This window comes from Podarcis erhardii (genome assembly GCF_964252035.2).
Source record: "Podarcis erhardii genome assembly, chromosome: 1".
Classification (NCBI taxonomy): Eukaryota; Metazoa; Chordata; class Lepidosauria; order Squamata; family Lacertidae; genus Podarcis; species Podarcis erhardii.
Window position 1 is genome coordinate 30,387,123 of NC_138497.1, and position 12,708 is coordinate 30,399,830.

Here is a 12,708-nt window from a genome sequence, read left to right on the forward strand (position 1 = left end):
CATTACCAGAGTGGTGGGGACTTGTCCTGGGTGGGAGTGAGGTTATCAGAGGCTAAAAAAAATACTATTTCTTAGTTTGACTAGGTATGCACTGGCCAAACAGCCGAAAGACAGGCTCCTTTGCTACAGACCCTCGGATGCCGAGATTGGCAGAGGGGGCCCTCTTGGGAGTTCCTCTGCTCTGAGGCTTGGGGTAGTGGCGGCCTGGAATAGGGCACTTTCTGTGGCAGCCTCTAATCTGCAGAGCTCGGTTCCCACAGAGGTGTGTCCAACACCTTCATTATACAGCTTCCGGAGGATGCGGAAGATGCAACTCTTCAGCCTGCCTTTTGACACTTGAGGTGTATATTTTCAGGACTCACCTTATTTTTGTGATTTCAAGTTGTTTTAAACTGTTTTTGATACAGAGTTGGATGGCTGCTGGGGGCAATCTTATCCAGCCTCCTGCAATGTGAGGAATTACAACTGAAGCATCCCTGACAGATGACCATCCAACCTCTGCTTAAAAAACTTCCAAGGAAGGGGAGTCCACCACCTTCTGAGGGAGTCTGTACCACAGTTGAACAGCTCTGTCAGAAAGCTCTATTGCTTGGGCAGAATCTCCTTTCTTGTAATTTGAATCCATTGGTTTGGGTCCTACCCTCTGCAGCAGCAGAAAACAAGCTTGTCCCATCTTACATGTGACAGCCCTTTGGCTATTTGAAGGTGGCTATCACACCACCTAAACTACTTGAGCTTTCCTTCTCATTACGCCCAAGACCTTGCTCTCTCATTGAACAAAAGCAAAAGGGGACCTCTCAGGTTTCTGATATGCTTGGCAAGGGCCTCCTTCTCCTCCTGTTTTGAGTTAGCATCACTCTGCATCAACATGTGCAGCTCAACCCCAGGCACCAGCTGGGCGAAGTAACTTTATTCAAGGCACGGTCATAGCAATAAATATAACAAGAAGATACATAACTCTGGCACATTCCTAGAGGGCAACAGCCAAGGGAAAGACAAAAGACCAGAGCTTCCCAAAGACACCATACCCAACTCACAGGCACTTTGCCTCCATAAAAGAGAAGCAGCTAAGACAGGAGGCCTTGAGGTTTGCTACATTAGCATGTGACTAGGCAAAGGTAATTTCATAGGTTCCAAGGAGGGAGTAGTAAGGAACCGCTTACTCACGCTACAGCACTGGTCCTGACCCCCTTCCTCAAATGCAGCCAGCTATGGCACTTGATAATAGGATGGGAGAAACCTGTGATGGTATTCGTGCTGGATTAAGGTGAGCCCCTTCAACTGAGTCACATTCTGGGGTTCCACACCTCAACTTCTCTGCCTGTTTGTGAGGCATACACAACCTTCCCCCTTTCAGAAACGAGCCACAGTATTCAATTTAACCTTTCCTCTCCTTCTGGCAGATGTGGCCCTGCTGCTCCCTCCTCTGAGGACTCGAGTGGCTCCAATTTCTTACCTGTGGGAAATGTTGAAAAAACCCAGCACAGATAATAGCATAGAGATGCCTGACTATTGATACTACATGAAAGAGACTCATTTGGATAAGGAGGCCCTATCCTCTAATACACCAGAAGCAAGCCTGACCCTGTGCATATTCACTCAGATGTTAAGTTCCACTGCAGTCAGCAGGGCTTCCTCCAAGTTATGTGGGCATAGCTTCAGATGTGTCATTAGCTCAGTCCTGCTGCATTGGAGGATGAGCCAAGCAATCTTACCAAGGCAGACAGACGGTTCTTCAAGCCACCTATTCACTGACATAGCTGGTGCTGGATCTTGCAGAATCACCAGTTCTCTACTGCTCACATCAAGTTTTAAAATGACTATTTTAGGGACAATATGACTACACATCCTGCAACAGACATGTGTGTGAGATTATTTGGAGCAATGATGTGCATTACCAAATGTTGCTAAAGGCAGATAGTCCCCAAAGGGTACAGGAAAGGTTTGTAAACTTATACCCACAAAGCTGGAGCCTTGCAATCCTGCCAGCTTCTGGAGGATGGGAGCTCACCAGTTCAGTTGTGGTGTGTTGCCTTTATTTAAGCCAGTCCTCTTTTGTAACCACATGACTTATTCCATATGTGTACACACACACCCTCTTCTGTGCTACGAATACTCAACATTCCAACCCTCTGCCTCTGAAACCTGTCACAGGTGACAGGACTGGCTCCTGGAACAGAATAACTAATACAGTTGCAGGCCACAAGCAACATCAAAAGGTGCAGACACAGTCTGCAAAAACAATTTACTGTCTCACAATTTTCTGCGAAACCTCAAAACACCAAGAAGACCGACCATTCCTCTTATGCATGTGCTTGTTTCCTCTTTGGACAGCTTCCAAGAACCCCCAGCCCCTGGAAAAAACATTTATTTATTTTTTAAACAACTCACAACCCAGTTTTTTAAAAAACTGAATTTAACTCTCTTCAGTTAAACTGGAGATTGCTTTATGGCTCTCTGTATCTTCATCACTTGTTCACTAACATGTCCATTTTTTCATTCGCCTGTTTTTTAAAAAGTGGGCAGGTGACTGTGCATGGCACAAACTGCTTCTGAAATTGGGCTGCTGCATTTACTACTACACTGACGCAATAAACTTAAAGGGTGCCTTTTCTTTCCATAATAAAAGGCTGCAGTGTGGAGAATAACGCTACAGACTCTTCCGTGGCCGCACATGAGAGAAGCTAAAGCAATGAAAGATAATCTGTATTGCATAGATAAGGTTGAAGTTCACTCCCCAGTTAAAAGGATCTCAGGGTTGCCAAACACATTAGAAAAATTCTACATGGGACTACACATTAATATACTGCATTTTACTGTACGTACACTCAAGCAGCATGGTGTTCATCCAGCAAAATAGACGTATCTCATCGCACCAGCTGACTGATACTTTGCCTGTTAATTCTTACATTAAAGGTGGGATTTTTTTGTACTCTGCCTGAGACTCTGGAAACCACCTCTCAGCAGAGAGTTCTAGGCTGTACAGGTTTGACCATGGCAAATTTGTGGTTGGATCTGCCAACGTATTCCACTAAACACCAAGCAGAATTAGATTGTTGCACTGGTGGCGGTGTAAGCGTTTAACCTTTCCTCTCTGCGGCCCTGGGTGAACTAAAAACAGTGACCAATTTTTAATTAACTAGTCCTAAGGTAGCCAGATGCAAAAGAAGACAGAGCCCCACAACCATTAATACAGTGGTGCCTCGCAAGACGAAAAGAATCCGTTCCGCGAGTCTCTTCGTCTGCCGGTTTTTTCGTCTTGCGAAGCAAGCCCATTGACGGCTTATCGGATTAGCACTATTAGCGGCTTAGTGGCTTTTAGCGGCTTAGCGGATCAGCTGATAAGTGGCTTAGCGGCTTAGAAAAAAGGGGGGGGGGGAAACTCGCAAGAACTCGCAAGACGTTTCGTCTTGCGAAGCAAGCCCATAGGAAATTCGTTTTGCGAAGCACCTCCAAAACGGAAAACTCTTTCGTCTAGCGAGTTTTCCGTCTTGCGAGGCATTCGTCTTGCGGGGCACCACTGTATCTGGACACAAGAGGGATTTCAGCAGGTCTAAGTTGCTGCACAACTCTTATAGGTGCCACTGTCCTTCCTCATTTGCATTTGGCCACTCTATCTAGTTTGCCTTTCTTACATACATGTGAGTAACTAAGCAAGAAACAAGTGGGCAGCTTACCCTAGAGACACAGATGTAGCCAAGCCTTTGTGCTGCCTCGGATGCTGGGCTTTTGCTTCATGGGGGCAGGAATGGAGACTTACTCTATGAAGTCCCTATGCAGCCTCTATATATTAGAAGGAATGCTGTGTTATAGGCATTTTTATCTGTGGCAAGGTGTATGAATGATCTTCAGCTAAAAAAAGGAAATTCTGGGAAGCAGATTTACCTGGGCATAATTCCCACTGCTTTTAATGGGATTTACTTCCTGGATAGTAATTGCAGGTAAGCTTCTAATATAAATCTTTTTATTTCGCTATAATCACAAAGGCCTTTTTCTGTTTCTCAAACAGCAGTGGGCAACCTAGATCTGCCTTGTTTAAAACAGGCCTTGAAGATGGAAACAGGGCTTCTTCTACCTTCTCTTCCCACACCTACTGTGCCTTTTGACAGTTGCATGGGCAGCAGAAATCTAAGAGGCAAACCTCTTATAACAGCGACAGAGTAGCTTGGGAACAACTTTCCCAATTACGGCACCAGCATGCTAGGAAAGTTCCACCCGCTTAAGAGTTGTGATACAGGCAGTAATTCAGCACACAGGAGTCCTGCTAGAAAAAGGGCATGGCAATTCTGATTTGTATGCAGGTCACCTAATACTTCTCCTTCCTGCTTGCTCTCTTGCGGCTTTTACTTAGCTCCTAAGTAAAAAAATTTGGACAGCCTCATCCCAGGTTCTGAGCACAGCAGCCCACGAGAGGTCTCACTCCATTGCTCCTAGGGACTTTGCAGAATCATAGATTAAGAGTCTCATGTTCTACTGACATGAATGATGATGAAGCACTGATCTAATGGGCTAGTATATAATGCAGCTGAGCCAGAGAAAGTCCTATACAACAGTGGAGGTTTCGAAGTAAAATGGAGTCATTCCCATGCACAAGTCTATCCTGGCAGGCACACCTATCATTTGGAGGCAAGGAGGCTGGCCAGGTTTGGGCCTGTGATATCATGCAGCCTGTGCACTGGCAGCTTAGAACATGCTGGTGTACAAATGGGTTATTGTCACAGAAGGGTCAAGATGTCCCCACTGCCTGCCTGCCATCCCACCCAGCTCTCAAGCCAGTGCCAAATTAGATGTGATCGTGGCATAACCATATGTTTAAACTTGGATCTGTAACGAAGATGCTGAAAGTCAAGCAGGTGTGGAGATCCATTTTATGGAGCAAAAGGGGCATATGAGTGATATGCCCGTAACCCTCCCCAGGGCTCAACCCCCTGCAGAAAGTTATCTAGCCCTCTAATCAGGGCGCTAGCTGTTCGTTTAGCTCCTCTCCCGCACATGCTCTCCTCTTGCCTTAAAAGTTTGACTCTACCCCTGGTTTCTAGGGGTTTGCATCAGATCTGGATTTATACACACAGCTCTGCTGCTGTCCTGTCTGGTTTGGGCTCAGCTTCTACACAATCTCATTCATCACCCCCACCCCACCCCTCCGCCTTCAAGTTTGCTTTCCAACAAGGAACCAGGCAGTTTCCAACACGGTTGGAAAAAAGGTAAGCAAAAATCCGATCATGACAATTATTCTGGGCATAAAGCACACAACCAGTCAAACCTAGAAAAACAGAGACAAGTCAGGCCTGTCACTTAGGCCACACTGAGAAAGTAAGTCTTTTTTCGGAGGCAGTGAATTTGGGCAAAAGCAACAACTGCAGCAGCAACAAATGGGCATATAAAAAATGAAGCAGCTAAAGCACCTGTCTTTTGCAAATGCCCCTCTTGCATTCAGGAAACAATTGGGACTTTGCTTCTGCAACAAATGCATTACACTGGGCTGTGCAGTCAACTTGAATGTGTCTCGGGAGTCACCATTCTGCTCTCTACTCCACACACCCACACCCAAATGTTTTATAGAAAGGTTTGTAGCTACTGGGCGCATGATGCTATTTAAATCCAGACAGTCTCTTGCTCCTGCTGGCCTGAGCAGAGAAGGCTGCCCCCACTAGAGAAACATCTTCCTCTACCCCCCCCCCCCAAAAAGAATATAAATGAAAAGCAAAAATAGTGGAAGGCGAGGGAGACCAATTGGGGCAACGGAGAGAAGGGAAGATTTGTCAGAAGACACAAAAAGAGTCAAGCAATGGCAGTCTGTAGCCCTGGAGCAGAAGGATGAGAGGCAACATGTGGAACATGCTGCTGTTAAACAGCTGGGAGTAAAAAACTGAAGTAACATTGCCTACGCAGAACCTCCCTGTTCGTTCCATCTCCTGGAGAGTTGAGCTGCCATCCCAACACTGTGGCCAAGAGAACTGCAGCCCTGAAGGCCCATTGTGCATCAGCCTGAGTGGTTCTGGCCTAAGTAGCAAAACCAGACCTTTGCTCAAAATTGGTTTACAGCAGGACTGATATGGCAACTCAGGGCAATCTAGGCCTTGGGACATAATGCTTCCCTCCGGCACTCTTAATACTCAAATTGTTTCTCTGGTCTGTCTCATCACTCTGAGAGCAGGTGGTCAATGATAGCGGGTTTGGTCATCCAGCACTGGCCCGGTTCTGTATTCGCCCTCCGTGCTCTCCAGCTCTGTTTCAAAGCTCTGCAGGCCTCCCTCCTCCATGTTCTCGGCTTGCTCCAGGCGGCTGCCCATGGTGCCGTAAGACTGGTGAGCTGGGGAGGCTGCTGGCGTTAGGCTTAGTTCTGGCTCCTGAAGCACTGTAGCCACAAACATCTACAACACAAAGAGAAAGGAAGTTACAATTCTGAGGTCCTTTGCTTTGCATCTTGCTGAAAAGACAAATTTCTCCTGTAACTCTTCCCTTTTGTGAAAGGATAGTGATGGCAGAAACGCTGGCATGTGGACCTTGCCAGTCTGCATGAGGGAACCGGGACATTGCAAGCAAGTGTGCAAGGCAGTAAGGGAGGCATTCAGGAAATGGAAGATATACTTACATTTGAATTGGGGGTTGAAGAGATGCTGCTCCTTTCTGTATCGTTGAAGGCACCTTCAGATTGCTCAGACATCTGCTTGCAGGTGGAGAGGAGAATAAAGTTGGGCGAGGGATAGAAAAACAAGGATTGATGCTCGACCCGTAGCTCCCAAAATTGTGATTCTCCCAAAACCAAGTGTTACAAACCTGGAGCCCCCCATATATTGTTGGACTACATTTCCTATTATCTGGCTGGAACCAATGGGAGGGTCAAAACTTCTCCATCCCTGCTGTAGGCCAATAGATCATGGCTATTTTTGAGGTGGATGCCTTGTGAAAGCACCCTCGTGTAAGGGGATATACTACTGAACTTAGACTAGGGAGACCCCCGGGTCAAATATCCACTCATTCACGAAGATCATGGGCTAAAACGCCTCACAAAATTATTGTGAGGACAAAATGGACCATACAGCACACATGCTACTTGGAGCTCCTTGGAGAAAAAGTGGAATACAAACCTAAAAGGCACAAAATGAGCTGTCACTACACTCTGAGAATGCACTTCTCTTTGTTTTCAGGCTATTCAAGGGCAATTACTAAGATTGTGGGGAAGTGAAAAATAGTTGTGTGACTCAGTGTATTATAGTGCCTTTTGAGGTACAAAAATGTAACACTGAAGAATAATGCAACCATAAAGAGGGAGAAAAAATGCCCCCCAAAATGAATGCCCCCCAAAACCAGGAAACAATAAAAGGGATACCCAGTATGTAAAATATCAGCAATGTAAAATATCAGCAAGACTTGCAGCAGCATTTCTTTTTCTGTTTTCTCGTTGATACTTTGAAGTCCTATGCAATTCCTTATTGGAGTCATCAGGATTCAATAAGCACATACATAATTCTTCCAAGATTAGACAGCTTCACCTACAGTATCCAAACCTGGACAGAACTATATTCTTTTGGTCAGCATTTGAGAGTTGATTCCCCCCCTCCCCGGTATTCTGCGTATTTGTATGTTGTGTTTGTGTCATTTGTCAGAAGGAGTGGGGCAGAGGTCAGTCGAGGTCTACTAGTACATCTCTCCCTGGTTTGCGGTGTTTCAGCAAGGGTTTCCTAACTCTTATCTGTTTAACAACAGCAATAAAACAACATTCCCTGACTAAATTTGGCTGCTGAAACCAAGAATGCTAACCAGGACCAGACTTTAGTCTGACAGGACTGTGAGATCAGTTCTGGTACCAAAGATAAACTCCTCTGTTCAGAATGTGTTCCAAGGCATCCAGTTCTCTAGATGTATTTTCTAAAGTAGATCTGACAAGCATTTCACCTTTTTGGTAAAAGGTTTAATGCACGCATCCATCCATTTCAAAGCAAATGTATGTAGCGCAACATTTTAAAAGTGGTTGTGGGTGGAACATGCTAGTCTGAGAAGTGTGTACATGCATTGTAAATAATATTGTGGTAACCATCTCCCCATGCTTGGATTTTCCTCATGTAGCTCAGGTGACAAGTGGTTGTGAGCAAATGTAAGAAACAGCACACAGTAAACTGGGCACATTCTTGCCTTTCTTACCTGGTAACTGGAGGGCTTCCTTGGATGCAGCTTCTTCAGACAAAGGCCAAAGAAGGAAGAAAGGATGCAGGAGACAAGGACCACGCAGGTGAAAATGGTGATGGGTCTGATGGAGCCTACAGTGTTGACAGACCAGGAAATGACATTAGGCGCCATTGCTTTCTCTGCCTACAATTTAAAGTAGTCTGCAACTCCTGAGACCCAAACCTGCTTTTGTTAGGAGCAAGGCCTGTCACATCTGGATGAGGGCTCTCTAAATCACCAGTGGTGAATCTCTGGCCCTTTAGGTGTTATTGGACTCACCAGCCCCAGCCAACACAACATTCAAAGCAACTTCCTGGGGGTAATGTCCTGGCTAAAATGGCCGCTGTTTCTTTAATGCGAATAAAGCTGGGTCAGCATGACTCAGCGGCCTGCAGCAGGTTGTATATATAAAGTGAGAAATGTTAGTTTGTGCTGTGGCTGGTGTTTGGGTCGGTTGGTTGGTTGGTTAGTGCTGGTGTGTATAGTTATTCAGTCGTGTTTTGCACAAAGACTGTTAAGAATAAAACTCTGCAAGGATATTCTCGTGGACTCTTTTATGCAGCCAAGGGTCCGAGGACCAGGCTGAAGAGACAAAGGGAGGTCAGAACCCTTTCCTTTTTTTTTTTTTTTTGCTTTTTACAAACACTGACAGGTAAATGGATGCGCTCAGTCTGGATACTACTCAACCTTTCCTAAATAAATGTCAACAAGCCCGAGTCTTAGAGGAAGAAGGTTCAGCTCAGGGTATGCTTGATGACAGTCCTTGCCTACCTAGTCGGATGACGGAGAAGAAGAGCAGCCAGAACATGCAGAGGATGGGAGCTACCACCACCTGGCTCACAGCTGCGGTGTGGATGCGCTGGTTCAGTTTGGTGGGGATGTAGACATAGTAAATGTTGTAGCGGTCAACCATGTGCTTCAGCAGCATATACAGCAAACCTGCAGGCACAGATATGGGAGCAAAAGGACAAGGAATGGTCAAAGGAGATGCCGGTAGGCAAGATGATGAGGGGCTTGGCCAAGAGAGATTTTGCAGCAGACGATTCAGTGGGAGAGGCCACAGCTTAGCTAGTAGTGGGACACGTGCTCCGCATGCAGGAGGCCCCAGATTCAATCCCTGGCTTCTTCTGTTAAAAAGGATTCCAGGTAGCTGAGCTGGGAAGGACCTCTGCCTGTGACTGTTGCTGCCAGCCAGGAGTACTGGGCAGAATGGACTACAAATCCTGTACACCAGGCAAAGTACAAGGCCATAGTCATTTTCTGTCCAGAAAGTGTACTTCGGGAATGGGGTTTTATAATTCAATGTGAAAGAGCTAAAACCTAAATAAATGTAGCTTAATATGCATTATTTACACATTACAGTGGTGCCCCGCAAGACGAATGCCTCGCAAGACGGAAAACCCGCTAGACGAAAGGGTTTTCCGTTTTGGAGGTGCTTCGCAAAACGCATTTCCTATGGGCTTGCTTCGCAAGACGAAAATGTCTTGCGAGTTCCTGCGTTTTTTTCCCCTTTCCCCCCCTTTTTCTAAGCCGCTAAGCTGCTAAGCCGCTTATCTGCTTATCCGCTAAGCCGCTAAAAGCCGCTAAAAGCGCTAATAGCGCTAATCCGCTAAGCCGTCAATGGGCTTGCTTCGCAAGACAAAAAAACTGCTAGACGAAGAGACTCGCAGAATGGATTAATTTCGTCTTGCGAGGCACCACTGTATTACATTATTTACACAGAGCCTCCAGCTGCTGTTGGACTACAACTCCCATCATCCTTAGCTAGCAGGACCAGTGGTCAGGGATGATTGGAATTGTGGTCCAAAAACAACTGGAGACCCAAGTTTGGGAAACCCTGAGCTAGAGATTTGCTTTTTATTAAAACCAAAGCAAAGCAAAGCAAACCAAAGCAAACCAAACCAAACCAAACCCAGAACACTAATAATTCAGAGGAGCCTGGAATATCTCTCTGTGTGTGTGTTGGTAGAGGAACACAGGAAGCTGCCTTATAACTGAGTCAGAGCAGCATCTACACTAATTGACTCAGTATTGTCTCTACCAATTGATTGCAGCTCTACAAAGTCTCAGAATGAGTTTCCCAGAGACTGAATGTGGATTCTGTGCGTGCAAAGCACATGTTCTACACTAAGGTACAGTCCTTCCCCTTGCGTCAAGGCTACAGCCTTGAGCACAAATGCATAAAAACATCTAAGACAGGGGTAGGCATTATAGTGCCCTTCAGATGCTGTTGGATTACTCCCATTATTCCCAACTGGGGAAGATGAGAGTTGGAGTCCAACATCATTTGAAGGGCACCATATTGGCTACTCTTGATCTAAAGTTTTTAAATATAGAAAGTATGGCAGCCCAGTGTTTGCCCAGTGGATTGGAGTGCAGCCATGTGGATTTTGGTAAGGCTGCTTTTAGCTGTGAATCACAACTGCATGGTAGCAGAGCCCCACGTTTTGCCCTGAATCCTATTAGGCAAACTTCAGCAGCTGCCCTGCCCAGCAGCCCATCTTTATTCCCCATATCCTTCCCCGTACATCCTTAAATCTGACTAGGATATTGATTTTCTCAAGTGACTAGACAAGGACAGGACCTTTGAGGGCTGGCAGAGATACTTACCAAAGGGGACAATAATGGGGCAGGTGATGCTATAGGTCATGACAACAGCAAATATACAGCAGGTCCAGGCATACTCCAATCCAAACTGGAACTCATAAGCTTGATTCTAAGGAAAACACAGCAGCACATTTATCCTGTTGTCTTCTACTTCATCATGAGGAGAGCTAAAAGAACACTTGTTGGCTGGGTTAGCACACTTAAAAGCTTTGAGCCAATATGATTTGTTTCCCTTAGCTACGGTTAAGCATTACATCTCTGTACCTAAATCATGGTTAAGTATTGGCCACAAACCAGGATGCAAAATCATGGTTCAAATAGGTTGCAAACCACTGCATTGGCCTGCACTGAGCAAACTGTGGTTGAGGCAGCTTCTGCCTCCCTGCCTCCTGAGCTTCTCTTGCCTGCAAAACAACAACCAGGTTTTGCTAACATCTCCTTAGATATGCCCTTTACAAGCTACATCATGGTTTCAATGTTTCTTTGGGATGTTAAGCAGTGTTTAGGCAACAGTGCTAACCATGGTCAATGTGTTAAGCATTGTCTGCTTTGGGCCAATCAGAAGCCCTCTTTGGGTGTCTAATACTCATGTGATTGAAATTATGTTAAGGTCCTCCGTGTTGCATCTCCGCTGCCCAGCCACACCACCCTCCACTCACAGGAGGAGGAAGTCTAAAGTGGGGAGATTCTCTACATTATTTAGCATCATACACAACCAGGATCGTATAGGCAGGGTTGTGCACACAGGGAGCCTAGACATGTGTAGATCCCACTTCAAACCTACTCCCTCCCCCAAAGTGTGGAAGGCAGTGGGGCCAGCAGATAGTGACACAGTAAAAGAGGTGGGTCCCCTTTGGATGATAAGTATAATGACAGTGATCTCACAAATACAGCTTGACTTTCATGAGATTCCTGCTCCATAAGAACCTGGGCCACTAGAACCCTTCTCCCAAGATTGCTGTCCTTGTTTTCCAATATTCTATCTGCAACAACAATGCAGAGGCAAGTGCCCTTCTGTGAAAAGACAAAGCTAAGCTTCTCAAGAAGTGAAATTTTGTTCTCACTCACACACTGCATAGTATGCAGCTGAAACACATAGAATATATATATAATCCTAACTCATAACTCTCCAGGACTGAAGCTTGCCCTAAGTTGATGTTTCTCATAAACCTCTGGAGAAGCTGAACCTCAAGCCTGGCCATTTGTGAGTTTTTTGGTTGGGGGTGGGTGGCATTTCCACACCCTTACAGGACAGAGTTGCTTCAGAACAAAACATAACAAGAGGGAATCCCAGAGATTCACAAAACACAGAAGTGCCAAGAGGACAGCCTTCTGGTCCTAAGACAGGACGGCATGTGGCTGAGTGTGAGTGAGAAAGTAACGAAACCGCAAACCCGCTTGATGTGGAGTCGCTCCGGTTCAGACTTGGCAAAGCAGAGCCGCGTGGCATAGACAATGAGTCCAGGGATGCGCAGCAATTCCATGGCTGTCCCAATCAGGCTGGAGGTGACGACATAGTTGACAAAGAAAGCACCGTTGTCGGGCAGGAAAACACACCTAGATGGGAAGAAACCAGGGGCAGAGGAGTGAGAGGAGGGAGATGCTCTAAACAGACCGGGAGAAAGTAGCACTTCCAGAAACCTTTGCTGAGAACCAAGGCCACACATGCTCGTGACGTACCTCATAAACACAAACAAGGGCACCCATCCTGCCAGCAGAACTGGTGAGCCCTCTTTGTCTCTCACACACAGTTCTGAGCAATACTCACTGAAACTTGATCTCTGCCTGATCCACAAAGTGGGTGTCAAAGAGCCAGCGGAAGAAGAGATCCAAACTGAGAACAGAGAGCAAGAATGCAACAGAGGCTTATTCTTTTGCAAGGAAACTTATGCAGGACCCCCAGGCCACTAGTCTAGCCCCCTAAAGGTTGGG

The 12,708-nt window shown here is 46.0% G+C and overlaps 1 protein-coding gene across 5 annotated transcripts in view; it reads right to left on the reverse strand.

Moving 5' to 3' along the window:
* Nucleotides 1–871: 871 nt before the first annotated feature.
* The window catches only part of TMEM63C (transmembrane protein 63C), a 51,154-nt gene continuing 39,317 nt past the window's right edge, over nt 872–12,708 (reverse strand). For 3 of the 5 annotated variants that reach the window (XM_081859913.1, XM_081859912.1, XM_081859915.1), the window contains 8 exons: nt 12,545–12,610; nt 12,171–12,333; nt 10,780–10,885; nt 8,941–9,108; nt 8,146–8,261; nt 6,596–6,670; nt 3,535–6,374; nt 872–3,202 (listed from right to left, as the gene is read on the reverse strand). In XM_081859913.1, coding sequence (XP_081716039.1) covers nt 6,162–6,374; nt 6,596–6,670; nt 8,146–8,261; nt 8,941–9,108; nt 10,780–10,885; nt 12,171–12,333; nt 12,545–12,610 — 907 coding nt within the window. In that variant the 3' untranslated portion in view covers nt 872–3,202; nt 3,535–6,161. The remainder of the gene's footprint in view (nt 3,203–3,534; nt 6,375–6,595; nt 6,671–8,145; nt 8,262–8,940; nt 9,109–10,779; nt 10,886–12,170; nt 12,334–12,544; nt 12,611–12,708) is intronic. The other 2 variants (XM_081859914.1, XM_081859916.1) reach the window with 1 other exon arrangement.